Source organism: Tachysurus vachellii, chromosome 12 (assembly GCF_030014155.1).
Source record: "Tachysurus vachellii isolate PV-2020 chromosome 12, HZAU_Pvac_v1, whole genome shotgun sequence".
NCBI classification, from domain to species: domain Eukaryota; kingdom Metazoa; phylum Chordata; class Actinopteri; order Siluriformes; family Bagridae; genus Tachysurus; species Tachysurus vachellii.
This window is the reverse complement of record NC_083471.1, coordinates 4,726,479-4,747,423: the sequence shown is the minus strand read 5'-3', so window position 1 is coordinate 4,747,423 and position 20,945 is coordinate 4,726,479. Positions and strand designations below refer to the sequence as shown.

The 20,945-nt window shown below is 38.0% G+C and overlaps 1 protein-coding gene across 3 annotated transcripts; it reads left to right on the top strand.

Annotated features, from left to right (window-relative positions):
• The first annotated feature begins 15,546 nt into the window (after positions 1–15,546).
• On the top strand, positions 15,547–19,770 carry LOC132854734 (serine/threonine-protein kinase Nek1-like). Of its 3 annotated transcripts, none has more exons than XM_060883327.1 (5): positions 15,547–15,626; positions 18,387–18,523; positions 18,607–18,703; positions 19,180–19,274; positions 19,481–19,770. In XM_060883327.1, exons 2-5 carry the CDS (start codon positions 18,407–18,409, stop codon positions 19,508–19,510), a joined length of 339 nt encoding a protein of 112 aa, XP_060739310.1. In that variant the 5' UTR covers positions 15,547–15,626; positions 18,387–18,406; the 3' UTR covers positions 19,511–19,770. The 3 variants fall into 3 exon arrangements, with proteins under 3 accessions (XP_060739310.1, XP_060739309.1, XP_060739308.1); XM_060883326.1 differs by having other exon boundaries at positions 19,478–19,770; XM_060883325.1 differs by lacking the exon at positions 19,481–19,770 and having other exon boundaries at positions 19,180–19,467.
• The last annotated feature ends 1,175 nt before the right edge of the window (positions 19,771–20,945 follow it).

Here is a 20,945-nt window from a genome sequence, read left to right as displayed (position 1 = left end):
AACCCAAGACAATTTTCAACCCAAACTTGAGTTAAAACAGCCCAAAGTCCTATATAAAAAGGTTTATGGCGTATATATATATACACACACACATATTAGGGCTGGTAATTTAACGCGTTAATCAGATTAATTATGAGAAAAAAATAACGCGTTAATATGCATTTAACGCGCCCCGCCCCTCCCCACACTTGTACCAACGACTACACATCTTGCAATAAGCTGTAGTGGCGAGTTAGTCAAGCATGATGCCAAACGACACAGATCTTGCCTGGCTTTCTGAAGGGCAAATTTAAATTCAAAACTCTTTCCAATTGAGCCACTGATAAAACCAAAGTCCTTTGCGTTCTCTGCAATAAGGAATTTGCATACCATCGAAGTAGTTCTAGCATGAAATACCACCTGAACTCAAAACATATTGCGGAGCTCTGCAGTAGCACAACCCCGCGCCCAGACAGCAATTTTCCTTTGGTCCAGATAAACAGCTGAGCTGTGGCCCGGATTAGTTTGTGTTTGCCGGCCCAGATATGGCCCACATCTCCTTTACCAAAACTGAACCAAAGCAGTGCCATAAGTCCACCAAGCATGAGCCAAACGTCTCTAATGAGGGTCGGCAATGTGTTGTTGGGCCTCGCGTTTCTTCAATCGCTCCCTCCTACCCCCCTCTTGGTCTCCAGCAAGGGGCAACCATTTAATGATGTTAAATGTCCTTATTTGAGGCTTTTCCAGTAAGGGGATTCTGCCTAACTGCACATGCAATAAAGATGAATTTAAATAATGCTAGCAGCAATACAACCTAGAAGTTAGAGCTGGAGGATAATGGAAAAAAATCATTAAAACTAAATTATTTCCTTTAATATTTTAATTGCAATTATTTACCACCTCTGATTGACCACTGTATACAATTTTTTCCAGTATATTTTCAAAAGGAATTGCAAATTGTATTTTTCAATATGTGAGCCATAATAATACCATAATTTCTTATGACAAATTATTTAGATTTTGTTTTTAGAATATATTTTTAGAATACTTTTTCTCCAAAGGGTTCAAATTTACAACACTGGATGTATTCTGCTTTTAAAAAAAAGACATGCACACTAATGTAAAAACACACCAACACAGATAGCAGAAATTTCACGTTTAAGTCCAAAGACGATGAAGAAGATTCAAATAGAAGTGTTTTTACTAACACAAAATAAAAAACACAATGGTGACAAAATACACAAGTCTATGTGCAGACGACTGAGAAACAGATTCCAAGAGACCGTCTGCAAAGTGCAAATCCCGAAAAGCGAATACTAAGAAAACACTCAATAACTTCACTGTAATACACTGTACTGTCACCAAATTCAGCTCACACATCACTGATGTCCTGATAGTTATACAACACTTATTTGGGGGAAATGTGTTTTACTTTTGGGGGGAAATATTTTCATCTAAAAAAAAATCCTAAAAATTATACAAAAAGACATTTCTCCCAAATAAGTGTTGTAGTATAACTATCAGGACATCAGTGATGAGTGGTCTGAGTTTGGTGACAGTACAGTGCATTACAGTGAAGACTGTTTTTTTGTATTCGCTTTTCGGGTTTTGCACTTTGCAGACGGTCCCTTGGAATCTGACTCTTAGGTGTTCGCACATAGAGACTTATTTTATGTATTTTGTCCACCGCGGAGGAAAGCTGATTTTGAGGAAAATTGGGTTGTAACTGCCTCTCTACATTACTACGATAAAAAAAAAGAGGTGTTATTTGTGTTACAAGAGCGTTTAGCTCAAGAGTTATTGACTCGGGAAACTCGAATCTGTGAATATGCGGCCAACTTTACTTAAGTACTGTTGATTTATTGCCAAAAACATCGGAATTTAAAACGGCAAACCAGCGGACCCCTAGCGTACATTAAACTGTATTGTTAAACCGAGGAAAATATTAGCTAATTTGACCCCTTCCTCAATTAAACTAATAACTAAACGCTTAATAACATGCAATATTGACACATAATGTTGCATATTTCAATTATATGACTTTAAAGTGCCAATCACTTACCTGAACGTAGCCTACACAGTCGTGAGGAAAGCAGAAATGCCGCCCGCTGCCCGAGTCTCAGTGAAATTCGCGCCGTAGTCTCACTCCACCAATAGGAGGGAAGATGCATAGCAACCTGAGGTGTTGAACGGCGGATGTCTGCCGCACTTGATTTCAGGATTCCTGTGTTTTTCCACGTATAAGCCAAATGTTTACAAGAAGTCTGTGTTTCTCAGTGTGCCATAGCTCAACCACATATGGTTGTCATGTGTTCGTTGCTATCTGGGCCATATACCTCAAAATGAGTTGTGAACCAAGAGAGCATTTTCCGCCAATTTTAAAGTTATGGCAAAACAAATATGGCCACAATTTGGCCCATATCTGTTCAGCCACGCCACATCTAGGCCATATGTGCCAGATAATACCCACATGTGGCCCAAAAGTAATTGCTATCTGGGCGGCATCTGCAGGCAAGCTCCGCCAAACCACGCTGACTGAAAATCGCTGCAAATTAAGTAAGTCGTCCTCAGAATCACTAACAAATGCAATATCTAAATGGATTGCAATGGACTGTAGGCCTGTTAATATTTTGGAAGACAAGGGGTTAATGGATGCTTTTCGAATTGTGTTTTCCAAAACAAGCTACACACTGCCGGTGAGACGTACAGTACTTTTGAGAATAAATCAGCTGTATGACACCGAAAAACTATCAAACTGGACACTTCAGTCCTTCGTGTTAACGGTACTTAAAATAGAGGCACGGCATTATTCTGATGCATGTGTCGAACAGTTCCTAACGGTTGCAGACAAGTGGAACATTACAGAAAAAGTGACCACTATCGGAATGGACAGCGATCGAAAATATGTTTGCAGTAGCAAGTAAACTTCCATTTGATCACATCCCCTGTGCCGCGCACATATTGCAGAGGACCATTACTGTTTGCCTTTTGGACAGTGGGTTTGTTGATGCATTGACAAAGTGTCGCAAAATTGTAGGACATTTTAAGCACAGCCCTGCTAACACAGAGGAGCTACATCAGCAACAAACAGCAATCGGACAACAAAGAGAGCAACTGATACAGGACCTTTCAACGAGGTGGAACTCATCACTCCATATGATCACATGTCTCTTACGGAATGAAGAGGCTGTTAAGGCTACTTTAGCAAAACAGAAACACAGTCATGCTGACTGCTGCTGAGTGGGACAAACTGCACAAGCTGCAGATGCTCCTTGAACCATGCAAGTAATTCTGCCACACATCCATCCCATTTGTGGTTCCAGCTATATTTGTTACACAGCTAAAATGTCCTAGAGCTCTCAATAAGCAAGGTAAACATGATTGTTACAAGAAAAAGCCTTTTAAAAAATCCATAAAATGAACTCTAGAAAATGTTAAGGATTTTAAAATCATAAAAATTTTATATTCATGTTAAATATGCTTATCTTAGCCGAAACCAAATGTACTGAAATGTATTTGACCTTGTTATCTTCCACCTCAGGTATGTGACTGACTCCTTGGGGGTGAAACTTATGTTTGTTTCATGCTCTGTGGTGCTGCCTGCATTCTGCCACCTTAACCATGTAATGAGGGTCTCTGATGAAGATCCAGCATACTGTATGTGGCAAGGTTCAAGACTGCCTTCAAGAAAGACCTTGCTGAACGCCAAGCTGTCATGAACAATGAATGGCTGAAACTTTCATCAGCTCTTGACCCACATTTTAAGGACTTGAAGTGCCTATCAAGAGGAGAGAGAGAACAGGTGTGGTCCAGCCTTGAGAAAATACTACAGGAGGCAGAACCCAGCACACATACTCCACAGCCCAGTGAAGAAAATGAGCCAGCTAAGAAAAGGAGAATCCTTCTGCTGGGTTCAGAGTCAGACTCAGAAACAGAGGAAGAACATCATGTTAGCAATGCGCTACAAAACTACAGAGCTCAACCCACTATTGAGATGGATAAGTGTCCTTTAGAGTGGTGGTCAGTTAATGCAGAGGCCCATATTAAACTGTCTTCCTCAGCTCGCAAATATTTGGCCACGCCTGCAACCACTGTACCATGCGAAAGACTTTTCTCACTGGTGGGCAATATTGTGCAAAAGAAGAGGGCATCTTTAAACTCAGAAAATGTAAACAAATTAGTTTGTCTTAGTTTCAATTGGTTGAAGGAGAAATAAGAAATTAGGGTTGCTTGTTAAATTACTGTTTGTAGCCTAAGTGATAGGCTTGTGTTCAATAATAAAAAAATGTTACGGCCATTGTAGCCTAAGTGATAGGCTTGTGAAACCCCTGAGGCATGGGGAGAACATGCAACCTCCACACACACACACAGAAGGCGGAGGCGGGAATCGAACCCTGACCCTGGAGGTGTGAGGCCACCGTGCTTAATTTACCACAGAAAGAAACTGTTAAAGCTAAATTTACCACAGAAAGTTATTGTTAAAGCTAAATTTACCACAGAAAGTTATTGTTAAAGCTAAATTTACCACAGAAAGTTATTGTTAAAGCTTAATTTACCACAGGAGGTTATTGCTAAAGCTTAATTTACAACAGGAGGTTATTGCTAAAGCTAAATTTACCACAGGAGGTTATTGCTAAAGCTAAATTTACCACAGGAGGTAATTTCTAAAGCTAAATTTACCACAGAAAGTTATTTCTAAAGCTAAATTTACCACAGTAGGTTATTGTTAAAGCTTAATTTACCACAGAAAGTTATTGTTGAAGCTTAAATTACCACAGGAGGTTATTGCTAAAGCTTAATTTACAACAGGAGGTTATTGTTAAAGCTTAATTTACCACAGGAGGTTATTGCTAAAGCTAAATTTACCACAGGAGGTAATTGCTAAAGCTAAATTTACCACAGAAAGTTATTGCTAAAGCTAAATTTACCACAGGAGGTTATTGCTAAAGCTAAATTTACCACAGGAGGTAATTGCTAAAGCTAAATTTACACAGAAAGTTATTTCTAAAGCTAAATTTACCACAGTAAGTTATTGCTAAAGCTTATTTTACCACAGAAAGTTATTGTTAAAGCTTAATTTACCACAGAAAGTTATTGTTGAAGCTTAATTTACCACAGGAGGTTATTGCTAAAGCTTAATTTACCACAGGAGGTTATTGCTAAAGCTTAATTTACAACAGGAGGTTATTGTTAAAACTTAATTTACCACAGGAGGTTATTGTTAAAGCTTAATTTACCACAGAAAGTTATTGTTGAAGCTTAAATTACCACAGGAGGTTATTGCTAAAGCTTAATTTACCACAGGAGGTTATTGCTAAAGCTTAATTTACAACAGGAGGTTATTGCTAAAGCTAAATTTACCACAGGAGGTTATTGCTAAAGCTAAATTTACCACAGGAGGTAATTGCTAAAGCTAAATTTACCACAGAAAGTTATTGCTAAAGCTAAATTTACCACAGGAGGTTATTGCTAAAGCTAAATTTACCACAGGAGGTAATTGCTAAAGCTAAATTTACACAGAAAGTTATTTCTAAAGCTAAATTTACCACAGAAAGTTATTGCTAAAGCTTATTTTACCACAGAAAGTTATTGTTAAAGCTTAATTTACCACAGAAAGTTATTGTTGAAGCTTAAATTACCACAGGAGGTTATTGCTAAAGCTTAATTTACAACAGGAGGTTATTGTTAAAGCTTAATTTACCACAGGAGGTAATTGCTAAAGCTAAATTTACCACAGAAAGTTATTGCTAAAGCTAAATTTACAACAGGAGGTTATTGCTAAAGCTTAATTTACCACAGAAAGTTATTGTAGAAGCTTAATTTACCACAGAAAGTTATCGTTAAAGCTAAATTTACCACAGAAAGTTATTGCTAAAGCTTAATTTACAACAGGAGGTTATTGCTAAACCTAAATTTACCACAGGAGGTAATTGCTAAAGCTAAATTTACCACAGGAGGTAATTGCTAAAGCTTAATTTACAACAGGAGGTAATTTCTAAAGCTAAATTTACCACAGAAAGTTATTGCTAAGGCTATTTTCAAGCGGCGGTTGAAGACCTACTTATTCAGGAAACACTTTAACTAGCACTTCTTTCTTTATCTTTTGCATTAAAAAAAAAAACACATTTGACACTTTTTCATTGTAACTTTGAACAAATGTTTTAAACTCATGGTATCTTAAGTATGTAACTTAGTAAGCCAGCATGAATGTATTCAATGCTAGAGATTTAAGCACTTATGTATGTCGCTCTGGATAAGGGCGTCTGCCAAATGCTGTAAATGCTAAAGCTTAATTTACCACAGAAAGTTATTGTAGAAGTTTAATTTACCACAGAAAGAAACTGTTAAAGCTAAATTTACCACAGAAAGTTATTGTTAAAGCTAAACTTACCACAGAAGGTTATTGCTAAAGCTTCATTTACCACAGAAAGTTATTGCTAAAGCTAAACTAACCACAGAAGGTTATTGCTAAAGCTTAATTTACCACAGAAAGTTATTGTAGAAGCTTAATTTACCACAGAAAGTAGACACACATTCACATACACTTTGGGCAATTTAGCAAAGCCAGTGGATTTCCTCACATTTTTTAGGAAGTATGAATGAACATGATGGAAACCAGGAACTTGGTGCGAATGAGGAATCATAGTTTGAATAGTATGATTTATAATATATACAATAATATATACTTTTACAACATGACCAATCGAGCCAGTCATGGATAAATATGTGGAGGAGATGATGATTGGGGAGGGCTCGTTTGGGAAGGCCATCCTGGTGAGGTCCAGAGAGGATGGTCACCAGTATGTCATCAAGGAGATCCACATCTCCAGGGTGAGCTGCTCACAACCTTTTGGAAACTTTGAGTGTTAAAACACACACACACAGATACCTTTCATCTCACACTTTACAGATGTCTAATAAAGAGAGACAGGAGTCACACAAAGATGTGGCCGTGTTGGCTAAAATGAGTCATCCCAACATTGTCCAGTACAAGGAGTCATTTGAAGGTAAAATTCTTTCATGTTTTTAATTAAATCACGTTTCACTGCAACTCTTGTACCATGTATTTATATCGCGCTAAGTAACTGAACCACACAGCTCTGAGGTGAAGATGCTGGACATGCTGTGTGTGATGATGTGTACTGAGCAGTCATTTCTTACTCTTAGTGCAGAGCTGAGCTTGAGTTAGACTGAAATGGAAAACAAACATTTGGTTTGTTCAAGAACAAATTGCTCCGTTTTTCCTCACTGATTTTCAGGTCTTATATCGATGTACCTGTCAAAAGACTGTCTCAGGCAATAAGAATTAAGTTAGTCATTTCAGCACTCAGCTTGAGTGCTGGAGGAAGCTGCAAGTCTCTGAATTGAGTTACAGAGAGTATCTGCATGAACTTGATTCTCTTTTGTTTTCTGTTCCACAGAGAGTGGCTGCTTGTATAGTGATGGACTACTGTGAAGGAGGCGACCTGTTTAAGTGTGGTGTGTGTGTGTGTTTTGTTCTGCCTTTCAATAGCTATTGACTTTTACAGATTTGAGCTTAACCAGTGCTGGCGCTATATTTGCAGCATCATGTGACCTACAAATTAGTATTCTAGCACCGGTCTACTCACAGTAACCTAAGAATACAGTGGTGTGAAAGTGTTTGCCCCTTCCTGATTTTTTTTTTTTTTTTTTTTTTGCAGGTTTGTCACACTTTAATGTTTCAGATCATCAAACAAATTTGAATATTAGTCAAAGATAACACATGCTGTTTTTAAATGAAGGTTTTGATTATAAAGGGAAAACAAAATCCAAACTTACATGGTGTGACAAACGTGCAAAAAAAAGATCAGGAAGGGGGCAAACACACTGTATATATGAAGTATGGAACCAGATTAACAATACAAAAGATGTATGTTAAGAAAATCACACACACCTTAGGGTCAGGAGATTTAACAGTGCTGATGTGTTCCCACGTACGAATTCATGAAAAGCCGTTCCTTCTACCTGTTGTCATAGTAACGCACGTTTATCAGCGGGTTGTGCAACTAGCATTCTACTTGCCGCTAAAAGAAACACGTCAATTTCAAAAGAAAATAGGACAAAAACGTTCAATGAATTGTCCGATGAAAATGAGAGCTAAAATTTTGGACCTTTTAGATCCTGTACATACATAATACCACATGCGTTATAGTTTTAAAAAGTCTTATTTTCAGCACCTCACTCATTAGTCTTTTTTTTTTCTCCTGCAGAATCTTGACTGGTTCGTGCAGATCTGTCTGGCGCTCAAACACGTACACGATCGTAAGATCCTTCACCAAGACATCAAGCCACAGGTACCGGTTAGAGTTTATCAGTCAAATCTATTTGCATGCAAATGAATCGACAGTCAATTTATTATTATATTTTTTTAATATATAAACAGAATATTTTCCTGACTAAGTATGGTACAGTACAGCTAGGAGACTTTGGGATCGCCAGAGTTTTAAAAAGGAAAAATGCCATTATATACAGTACCAGCTTGCATGAACGAACCTGTTGAACACAAGTTGTAATATTATGGCGATTTTTTTTGTGTGCAGTACCGTGGAGTTGGCCAGGACCTGCATCGGCACACCTTACTATCTTTCCCCTGAGATCTGTAAAAATAAACCATACAACAATAAAAGGTAGGGTTTTTTCAAATGTATGTGAAAGGTCAGCTTGATGTACATGATACACTATGACATCATAACTATCCTACGTGCTGACGGGAAAGTGCAGCCGTATACCAGGTTAAACGCTGAGGCGCATTTCATCTTTTATAAGTTACAAGTCTTTATGTTGTGCTTGATGCTTGTGTGCTTGTGTTTCCGTGCTGAATGTGCCTAATGTAAGAAAACTGTATTGTTTTGTTTTCTCTCTTTTCTTGTCCCTGTGACTGCTTGTAATATTTGGGCCTGTCTTGTGCACATCCATCACCATCTGGTTTGGAGCAGCAACAAAACAGGACAGGAACAGACAGCAACGCACAGTAAAAACAGCAGAAAAAATAATTGGCGCCCCCCTGCCCACTCTCCTGAACTTGTACGACACAAGAACCAGAAACCGGGCAGGAAAAATCACCACTGACCCCTCGCACCCTGGACACAACCTCTTTCAGCTCCTCCCTTCTGGCAGGCGCTACAGAACGTTGCTTACTAAAACTGCCACACAGGAACAGTTCCTTTCCCCAGACAATCACCCTCATCAACAACTCACCATAATTATATTCACTGCTTCATATCATAAGTACTGCATTATCAGGACTGTCAGTCATCAAATCATCTGTATATTACACATTACTGCTGCTGTATCTTGCATAAAAAGCATAATATTGCACAATATTGTTATTTGCACTCCCACACTTTATGTACATAACTGATCAGTCATATTATATATATATATATATATATATATATATATATATATATATATATATATATATATATATATACACACAGTCAATCTATATTACTGTATATATTTTATATTTTAGCGATGACTAGGACAACGCTGAAGATGAGGATGGAGCATCTGACAGCAGTCCTCCTGATGAAGACGCAGATGAGGATGAAGAGCAGAACAGCGAGAGCAAGCTTAACAAGGAGTGGCTGTCTGGTAGGATGATGCAGAAGACCTGGATACTAAAACATCCACACACATGCAGTCCATCTGCCACTAAGATCACATCATATAGTTTAAAAATGACGTACTGCTTAAACTCACTAACATTACCAACACGATGACACGTTAAGCTTTAGCTGATTCAGCGCTCACGTTTGCTTTCTTTATTATTTATGTGAACAGATGACAGTGAGGAGGGGTGGATGATTGTGGAAGAGCTTTGTTTTCATTTGCAGCAGGTTATGGGCTTCGAGGACTTCACCCAAGCCTACAAAAAGTTCAAGGTACGACTGTAACGGATGTTAACTCGAGTCCTTTTCACACTTGAACCAGTGTGAAACACACACTGCACATTCCTAAACTCTGGGCTAACTTTCTTATTTGCATATTTACAGGGTTAACAACCATGATTGGTTAAATACAGCACACAACAGTTTTAAATAAATACTTATTCTTCCCACTTGGTCTTGCACAATCTTTCAGTTTCTGGTTGGATATCTGTTGCAAAGCATCTAGTCGTAACATTCGAACCCTTCATTGTTTCTCACCGTAACACATTCCTGTATTAATACTACAAAAGAGCTACTACTCCAACTTGTTTCAGAACTCCACATAAAAAGCAGTTCTAAATCGGTTCTGAATTACAACGTTCCTCTACATGTTCCTCCTCATGTGTACCTCTCATAGTGAACAAACTAATTGAAATAATGTTCAACTGGGGCACAACAAAGGTCATTAAGTTTGTACTGTGTGTGTGTGTGTGTGTGTGTGTGTGTGTGTGTGTGTGTGTGTGTGTGTGTGTGTGTGTGTGTGTATGTGTATATATATATATATATATGTTGTTTTGTTCCTCTAGGCAATCATTGAAGACGTAGGCACGAGCACTGTTGTGGGCTCTAACGTTGTAGAGAGCATTCTGAGACCTGAGCACCAGCTATAGTATATCAAAATCATCCACTTAGTGTTGGCAGGTGGAGAATATGAAGAAGGTGAATATGTACACGTTCGCCAGCCACTGTGATATGAACACCATATCCTCAGAGCTTTTGAGTATAAGAACAATCATAGGGAATCGTCAACGTCATTGTAGGGAATTATCGTGTGGACGTCCATAAAAAGCTGTACAGTTCAAGTTCAAAGTTCAAATTCAAACTTGTAAATTATCTGAAGTATAAATCTAAAGAATAGAAATAGCATTTTAAGTTAAATGGTTGTCTATGTTCTTAATGTTAATCTTTGTATTTGGAAATAAATGCTTAAATTTTAAGCTTTGTTTTGTGTTTTGATTTTCATGTCTCTGGTTCATGTGTAGTTCTCTCTCTCTCTCTCTCTCTCTCTCTCTCTCTCTCTCTCTCTCTCTCTCTCTCTCTCTCTCTCTCTCTCTCTCTATCTATCTATCTATCTATCTATCTATCTATCTATCTATCTATCTCTCTCTCTCTCTCTCTCTCCATCTCTTCAAACCACAACTGTTCCCAGCAAACTATCTAATTTTTAATTTCTTCCTTCATCTCCTTGTTTTCAGTTATTGCTCATCTTTATAAATGTTCTAGCTGATTCCAGCATTCAGATCCTCTTTTTTTTTCACCCGGCCACAGTATGCAATTTCGCAATCTTCTCACGACAATGATTATGCTTCCACATATTGCTACACACTAGTCTTGATAAATGGTACAATAAAACCACTTGTGGATAGTTTAAAAGGTTATTTTATGATTCCTTTATTTTATCCTAAACTGTTAAAAATATATATCTTAAACTTAGCATTATCTTTACATACTGTATGAATTCTGTGTACAATGTGTCCAGGCAGAAATATTACTTTGAAGGGACACATTATTATTGAATAATATACACAATATTATATTAAAAAAAAAAAGGGCTTCAGAAATGCCCAATGGTTGTGAACAGCACCGTGTGTGTATGTGTGTGTGTGTGTGTGTATGTATGTGTGTGTGTGTGTATATATATATATATATACATATATATATATATATATATATATATATAAATAAAATATACACACAGCCATTGGTCAGACGAATCACAGAGACTGAGAGAGTGCAACATGGAAAATGTCTCGTACATAATGTTCCTATGTGCTTAACAGTCCCACTCCATATTAGTCTCCCTTTGCCTTTATAATATCCTCAACACTTCTGGGAAGTCTTTCCACTAGATTTTCTTGAGTAGCTGTTGGTATTTGTGTTCATTCAGCTATAAGAGCATTAGTGGGGCTCAGGTGAGGAGGTCTGGGGTGCAGTCAGTGTTCCAGTTCATCCCAAAGGTGCTCAGTAGGGTTGATGTCAGGGCTCTGTGCAGGACACTCAAATTCTTCTAGTCCAAACCTGACGCACTTCATGTGAGCTCCAGGAAGACATGCTAAAAGGGTTAAGCCACTTATTTTCATTCATTCATTCATTCATTTTCTACCGCTTATCCTAACTACCTCGGGTCACGGGGAGCCTGTGCCTATCTCAGGCGTCATCGGGCATCAAAGCAGGATACACCCTGGACGGAGTGCCAACCCATCGCAGGGCACACACACATACACTCTCATTCACTCACGCACTCACACACTACGGACAATTTTCCAGAGATGCCAATCAACCTACCATGCATGTCTTTGGACCGGGGGAGGAAACCGGAGTACCCGGAGGAAACCCCCAAGGCACGGGGAGAACATGCAAACTCCACACACACAAGGAGGAGGCGGGAATCGAACCCCCAACCCTGGAGGTGTGAGGCGAACGTGCTAACCACTAAGCCACCGTGCCCCCTCACTTATTTTCAGTGAAGAGAAAATGTAATCCTACAATGTACAAAGTCATTCTAAACCATTGTTTGTTTCAAGCTATGTGCTAACAGTTTGGGGAAGAAAGCCATATGGATGTGATATTCAGGTGGCCATATAGTGTATATACAAATAAAAAATTGTTGTTGTTCTTGTTGTTTACTACACTATACAGGCCAGAGGAGGGCAGTGCAACAATGGCAGGGAAACAGAAGAATAACAAAACATTTAATGCGAGGATGAGAAAAGTAAGTTAGGAATTTGCAGAAAAATAGCAACTCTTACCTAGGATGTTTTTTGATAATAAGCCACTATCCGCCATTGACAAGGGATTCCAATGCAATACGAGTAAAAATGTTCTTTAGTTACAGCTCTACAGCATTGCTTTTCCAATGTGACTTGATATAAGTGACGTGACATACAGCTAAGTATGGTGACCCATACTCAGAATTTGTTCTCTGCATTTAACCCATCCAAAGTGCACACACACAGCAGTGAACACACACACACCTGGAGCAGTGGGCAGCCATAGGGTTAGGGGGAGAGAGAGAGAGAGAATGGGATGTCAAGTCAAGGTCCTTGACTTGACTTGATGTAAGAGGCACTGGGCAGAACAATAAACCAGGGATGGATCCAGGTGCAGAAATAATCCCTGACCCTGTCCTGGTGATGGACACCCCTCAAATATCACTGATCACTTCAGATCTCAATTCAAACACAACTTTCTTCCACACTATCATGTTATGCTTTTGCATATGTCTCTGAAAGAAAAAGAACCAGTGATCAAGCATGCATGTAAAATGAAATCATTCATTCATTCATTCATTCATTCATTCCCCTGAGCTTGGAATTTTCACAATTTGGAAGAGTCTGACCTTGACTTTTGTGAGTTTCCTTTTGTTCTACATCTAAAAAAAAATAGAGTTAGGTAGATTAGCTGCTCTAAATTTCCCCCTATGCAAATCCAGTGTGTGAGAATAGAGATCACATTTAGGATGTATTCCTCAGTCATGTGCAGTTCCTAGGAAATGATCTGTTAAAGCCTTGACCAGTCATTTATCCTTATTTAGGGGTTTATACACCATGGTGTATCTGGATTACTTTAAACCAATTAGAACAAGCAACATGTGATAAGTGACACTAAACTGTAGTTCTGAACACTGAGCAGCATTTGGTAATCTTTTCATAAAATGTTGCGTAAAAGTTAGCACAAGTGAAGCTGAAGTGAAATTTTCTGCTGAAATTTTGCAAAAACACTGATTCTCTTTATACACACGCGTGTATGTATGTTGATGAATGCCAAACACCTGGAAGTTACTAGGTGTGTGTGTGAGGCACTGCTGATTTGCATTCAGTGACTTAAAAACTGCATGAAAGTCAAAGCTTCACAGAGCTGAAATGACAAGTGAAGTACAAAAGCTTGGGGGTAGAACTGAAAGTTGTGTTGTTTTTTCTTTTTTCTTTTTGAAATCAATAATTCTTAACAAAATACATTAATTTTAAGAACTGACTGTGTACTTCCCTTAACTTCTACTTTGTACCTCATGCCTGTAATTCAGCACTCTTTAAGTCATTCCACAGGGTTTTCAATAGGATTTAGAAGCGGAATGTTATTATGGATTTGTGTTAAAAATCTACAATTCTTTCTATCTTGAATACAGTCCCAGTTCTAGAGAAAAAGAAGCACGGTTGTAGTATAATAATGCCACCACTATGCTTCACTGGGTGTATGGAATACTTCGGGTGATACACTGTTTTGTTTTTGCACCTTCTTTCACTTTACTTGGCCAAAATGCTCCAGATCTCCTGTAGTTAACCCTTTTCAGGTCATTCTACAGGTTTGCAAATGAATTTAGATCTGGGCTCTGCCTGGGATGTTCCAACACTGAGATTTTCTTCTTGTTCTCTAATTTCTGTTTTGACTCATCATCATGCTGGAACATGAAATTTTTCTTTATCTTCAGCTGTTGAACAGAGGCTTGAAGGTTTTATGCCAAATTAGAGCTATCCATGATTCCCTCTATCTTGACTAGAGCATCAGTTCTATCTAAAATGAAGCAGGCTCATAGAATGATGCTTCCATCACCATGCTTCACTGTGGGTATGGTGATCTTTGGCTAAAGATTTTCATAAATTTTATAAGTCTATGCAAAAAGTTCTATCTTTGTCTCTTTAGAGCATAACACATTTTGCCATAGGGTTCAGCAAAATGTAGGCAAACTTGGACGCTTTTTCCCAAAAGGCTACGGTCTATTCACCCTACTCGTTAGCAAAGACGTGAAGAATACGAGTGATTATGGTCACATCTGGGGAGTGAGCACTACTTGACAGATATTTCTGCCAGCTCCTTTAATGATCCTGTAGGTCTCTTAGCAGCCATTTTGATAAGATTTCTTCTTGTCCTTTTGTCAGTTTTGCAGGGACGATCTGTTGCAGGGGCTCTGGTGCCCCATTTTCTCCTCTTTTTACTGATGGTCTTCACCTTGTTCCAGTGTACATCTAATGGTTTGGAAATTATTTTGTACCCCACTCCAGATACATTTCAACACTGCAATCCTGTATATACTTTGTAAGCGTTTTGGCTTCAGCGTTCATGTGAAATGAAGCAGATGCCAAGAAAATCCAACTTGAAACAGTTGATATTTTATTTGGGTTTAAACAGCATCACTTTATGGATGAGAGGCAGATTAACACGAGTCTGAATATGATTGGTTCATTCATGGATAATTGGCCCAATAGAAATTTTGTTTTACTCTTGAATTATTTTGTTTGGACTATGACGCAATAGCCCTTGAACGTGTGTAAACTTTTTTAAGTCTACTTTATCAGCAGTATTAAGGAGTGTATCATGTTTTGTGTTTTGTCCAGTAGCGTCTCAGAGCTCAGAGGAAGTCCAAGGTCATTAGGTATAAAAGAAAGTGTGTTTGAAGGATCTTATCAGTCATATTTCTGATCAGAAATACAGACATGCGTTTCAAAATCAATTCAGTTTTCAAACCAACCAGACTCTTGTTCGCTAGTTAAAAAAACACAAAAAGAAAGAAAGACGGCCTTCCTTAACCATGTATTTATAGTACTTGGGCGCCACCTGCTGATAGGTTGAATAGTATTACAGTTGGTTTATTTATTTCCCAGAAGGTAGGGGCGGGGCCTGAAACAGTTCAACGTGACGTTGCGCTGTTTGGTCCTCGGCGCACAAACCGTGCATTTTAGAAAGCACTTTGAAACGGTGAGTGTAAATAGTCTAATATATAGATATCTTTCTGACAATAAATGATTACCCTTAAACCGATGTTAGTTAAATGTTAATAAGTTAACTTAGTGTAAATGTGACGATCAATGCTAGATTTTTTCCCCCCTCATTTTCTGTCCGTTCACAGTAACATGAGCTATTTGTCAGGTCACATTTAATAACGTTAGCCAGTGTTATATGTTCCCAGCTACAACGTTTGTATTTTTCTGGCATACGTTTTTTTCTGTTGGTTCATATAAGCGTGTATGCATGTACACGTGCTTGTCGCTAACGCTAGCAAATGTCTCAATTGTATTAAAATAACCGTACAAAAATGTGTTTCTTAAAGTTTCTTTTGTAACTTTTTTATTATTTTTTTTTGTTTCTAGTAGCAACTTAAACTGTTTAAAATATGTAGTCATTAGAAGATGTTCATTAACGTTTTACAGTGAAAGTGATGGGAAAACATGGAAGCTACAGCAGAACTGTACCTTTCCTTGCCTACATCAAGATCGTGCACATTTAACTAAATTAATGCACTTAACTTCCACTTGTCTAAGATTCCAAGTTTAATGCTTTATTTTTGAAGAATGTATTTTCCTCTAAACACTGTATTGTTAACATTGTAAACTTGAGTACATTGTAGTGTTACCTGTTTTTTGTCAACACTGAAAAAATTAAATGGTGTTATTGTTTAATTTCTTACTAAATTAATACAAAATCTCATTTAAGTAGTATAATTTAAATTATAAGACATTGCTTAAATATAGCATTTATTTCTACTTAAAATAATTTGTTTAACTTAAGTTATTTTATAAAACATGCTCAAAAACTTTAGTAATGTGAACTAATGAATTTCAGTAAAGACTACTAATGTAAACTTGATTTGTTTATCATATGACTTGAGATTATATGTTCAAACAACTTGTTTAGTTTTATCCTGTGTAAAAACTATAAAATGGTGTAGTGCAATGGGTTTCCTCGCAAATTTCTAGTAATGTTAACTAATTCGGGTTAAGAGTGTATACCTATTAGTTACTAGCCTAAACTGGACGGAGACACGGAACACCCTGTAACTCACTGACCTGCCTGCGTTCACATGGTGCAGATGGGAGGGAGAACAGCTGACTACACAGTCTATGTGAATAAATTGTGTAGTTCCCTCACAATTGTCACAAAAAACTCACTACACTGTCTGTCTGGTCTCTCTGCGCGTTGCTTTGCGAGATCATGTGGTGCGATTTTTTTATTCCTCACTGCTGCACAAGTCTGCGTGAGAATATCGGCGTGAGAGCGTGAGATTTGGGTCAATTGCGTGAGAGTTGGCAGCCTTGGTTTCCATAGTACCGCTGGCTAGCTAGTTAGATGAGTGTTTGCTAATTTAGCTGATTGGAAGCTCCTGTTTGTGTGTTCTAATATATATTTAGGTAGAAATAACTACCTAAAAACGACCTATTAACTAACAAATCTAAAGGTTATGTATATCTGTATATAATCTCGAGAGCGACAGTGTTGCTCCTGTCAGCCTCAAAATATCCTCCTTTATATAGCAGACTTTCAGATACAACTGGATATTTATTAAGGATATTAATATTAATTAAGGATAGTTAAAGTTAAAAACTGCTATTTTTGTTCTTGACACTTAAACATTTAGCATGAAAAACAGAAGATAATTAATTGTTTACTGCTGTCATTTCTGGTTGAGGTTGGAAACTAAAAAAAAAACAAAAAAAAAAAACGTTTTTTTAAATTAATATTCATGAGTGTAAACTCGCTTTGGGGGGCCAAAACTTTTTCAAAGGGCAGCAGAAGGATATATAAATATCTATATATAGTCAAATGCATCCAAAATCAGGTATTTACAGCTAAATTGGGTAAACAGTGTGGAAACTGTATACACGTTTGTCTCTCCTGTTAATTGGACAAAAGAACATAATCATAAATGTAATGGTCATTTTTAGTACTTGGTGGTATATCCACTTTAGATATGGATTCTTGAATATTATCCACGCTTCACTTACCTCCTTCCATCATCCAGCCGCTTCAGTTTCTCCTGCACTGAATATTTAATAGCTCTGTTAATGCCCGTGATTTTTAAACATGATTCATTATTCAGCAAATCTCAAGATATGAAATTCCCTTTAAGTTTAACGCAACAGTCTCTTGATCTACACTACGATAAGGCGCTTGTATTGTTGTTTCCCGCTTTTCTAATCTCAGTATTTTATCATGTGTAGCATCATCAGTCCATGATATTTGACCACCATTTTTCTGTGTCATGTCGTTTTGTGGAAATGTTCGGGGTTGTTTTTTTTTCATAACAATTTTTGGTGGTCGTTTTTATAAATTCTTCCAACTTTACCTGACTTGTTGTTGTAATCCTGTTGTAAATGGTTCTGTTGGCATTTCCACTTTAGCTCTATGTGGACTTGCTGAAGAGACGTGAATGAAGCTGGGTTTGTGTAAAAGCACCATAAATTACAACACTTCCTACAGATTACTCTTCAGTAAGAGCTTTATGCTGGTAGTGGATCTGGAGCCTGTCCCAGGAACACCAGGCTGAGGTGGATCCATCAAAAGGCATCATTTAGACACACATTCACATACACTTGGAGCAATTTAGCAAAGCCAGTGAACTTCCTCACATTTTTTAGGAAGTATGAATGAACATGATGGAAACCAGGAACTTGGTGCGAACAAGGAATCATAGTTTGAATAGTATGATTTATTATTTTTTTTTCTCTGTCTCTTTTACAGCATGACAGATCGAGCCAGTCATGGATAAATTTGAGAAAGTGAAGATGATCAGGGAGGGCTCGTTTGGGAAGGCCATCCTGGTGACATTCAAAGAGGATGGTCACCAGTATGTCATCAAGGAGATCGGCATCTCCAGGGTGAGCTGATCACAACCTTTTGGAAACTGAGTGTTAAAACACACACACACACACACTGATACCTTTCATCTCACACTTTACAGATGTCTAATAAAGAGAGACAGGTGTCATGCAAAGAAGTGGCCGTGTTGGCTAACATGAGTCATCCCAACATTGTCCAGTACAAGGAGTCATTTGAAGGTAAAATTCTTTCATGTTTTTAATTAAATCACGTTTCACTGCAACTCTTGAACCATGTATTTATATCATGCTGAGTAACTGAACCACACAGCTCTGAGGTGAAGATGCAGGACATGCTGTGTGTGATGTGTACTGAGCAGTCATTTCTTACTCAGTGCAGAGCTGAGCTTGATTTAGACTGACATAGAAAACAAACATTTGGTTTGTTAAAGAACAAATTGCTCTGTTTTTCCTCACTGATTCTCAGGTCTTATATCGATGTACCTGTCATAAGACTGTCTCAGGCAATAAGAATTAAGTTAGTCATTTCAGCACTCTGCTCGAGCGCTGGAGGAAGCTGCAAGTCTCTGAATTGAGTTACAGAGAGTATCTGCATGTACTAATGGCTCAAGAGAGAACGTGAGAAAGCTTGAAAGTGCATCGATGCGGCACTCAGCAGGCGTCATCTCGATTCTCTTTTGTTTTCTGTTCCACAGAGAGCGGCTGCTTGTATATAGTGATGGATTACTGTGAAGGAGGCGACCTGTTTAAGAAGATCAATAATCAGAAAGGACCTTTCCCTGAGGAACAGGTTAATGGAGTGTGTCTGTCTGTGTGTGTGTGCGTGTGTGTATATGGTTCTGCCTTTCAATAGCTATTGACTTTTAAAGATTTGAGCTTAACCAGTGCTGGCACTATATTTGCAGCATTGTTACGTGCCGTGTTATTTGTTTCTGGGAATGGTATTTTGTTGTTTTCTTCCCTTTGCTCTTTGTGTCTTAACTTTTGTTTTAGCAGGGTGATGCGGGTACCTGCGTGGTCAATTAGTGTCTGCCAATCACCGTGAAGCGTGGTGACGACCTTGAGGGTGCATGAGGCATGAGGGTGCCCTACTGGTGATTAAAAGGCGCACCTGTGCAGGAGGCGTAAGCTCTCTGGCACGCCACATTATTTCGTTGTTTGGTGGTTGACTTGCGTGTTTGTTTTGCCTTGTACCACCCTTGTGTTAATTTCCGTTAGTTAAGTCTGTGTTCTCTTATGAATCTTGTTCTTTTCTCTTGTCCCCGTTCTTTTGTGAATTATTTTTGGGTTGGTTAACGAATGTATATAGTTGTAAATTTGTAATATGTAATATGTAAATTTATGTAAATAATTGTTTGGATTAGTTGGATATGGATTCACCAAAATAAATGAAATCATTGTTGACTTAGTGGTTTCTACTTATTTTCCCAGTACACGTTCAGTGTTTTAATGTTGCAGTCTTGTTTCCCTAGACAATTAAAAAAGGGTTTGTAACAAGCATCATGTGACCTACAAATTAGTATAATAGCACCAGTCTACTCACTCTAACCTAAGAATACAGTGGTGTGAAAGTGTTGGCCCCCTTCCTGATTTTTTTAATTTTTTTTGCACGTTTGTTACACTTCAGATCATCAAATAAATTTAATGCCGTTTTTATTATAAAGGGAAAACAAAATCCAAACCTACATGCTGTGACAAACGTGCAAAAAATAAAAGGAAACACACTGTTTACAGTAATACCTCGAGATACGAGTTTAATTCGTTCCGTGACTTTGCTCGTATCTCAAAGCAATTTTCCCCATTTAAATTAATTGAAATCCCATTAATCTGTTCCAGCTCGCAAAATACCACTCCAGTTGTTTTGTTTGTGTTTTGAATATGAAAAATGTACAGTACCTGTATTTATAAATGACATTTTATAAAAACATACAGTAATAAAAGAGAATGTTAAAAAAATAAACTGGTTTTACTTTACGGAAGATGCGCACAGAGGTTGAGGGAGGAGTAAACAGGCGGAGGAGTTAGGAGGAATTACACTTTCGCTTTCGTTCACTTACTCGCACTCTTAATGCTACTTTACACTTAAATGGAACTTAACTAAACACCTCATGCAGCGCCTTTGCGACTCTCCATAGGAAATGAATGACTTCCTGTTTATCGGCCGTCATTTGTCGTGTGTAGTGGAAAGGCGGCTTTAACCGAGTGAGATGCGGGAAGCTGAGGCGGGGGAAACAGTACACGTGGTTGTTGGGGATCTTTGTTTCGGCGGCGGCTCGGATGCTCGTATCTCAAAAATTTGCTCGTATCTCACGGCAGAAATTTGGTCGAATCACAGCTCGTATCTCAAAAAATTTGTATGTCAAAGCACTCGTATCTCGGGGCATCACTGTATATGAAGTACGGAACAAGATTAACAATACAAAAGATATATGTTAAGAAAATCACACAAAACTTAGGGTCA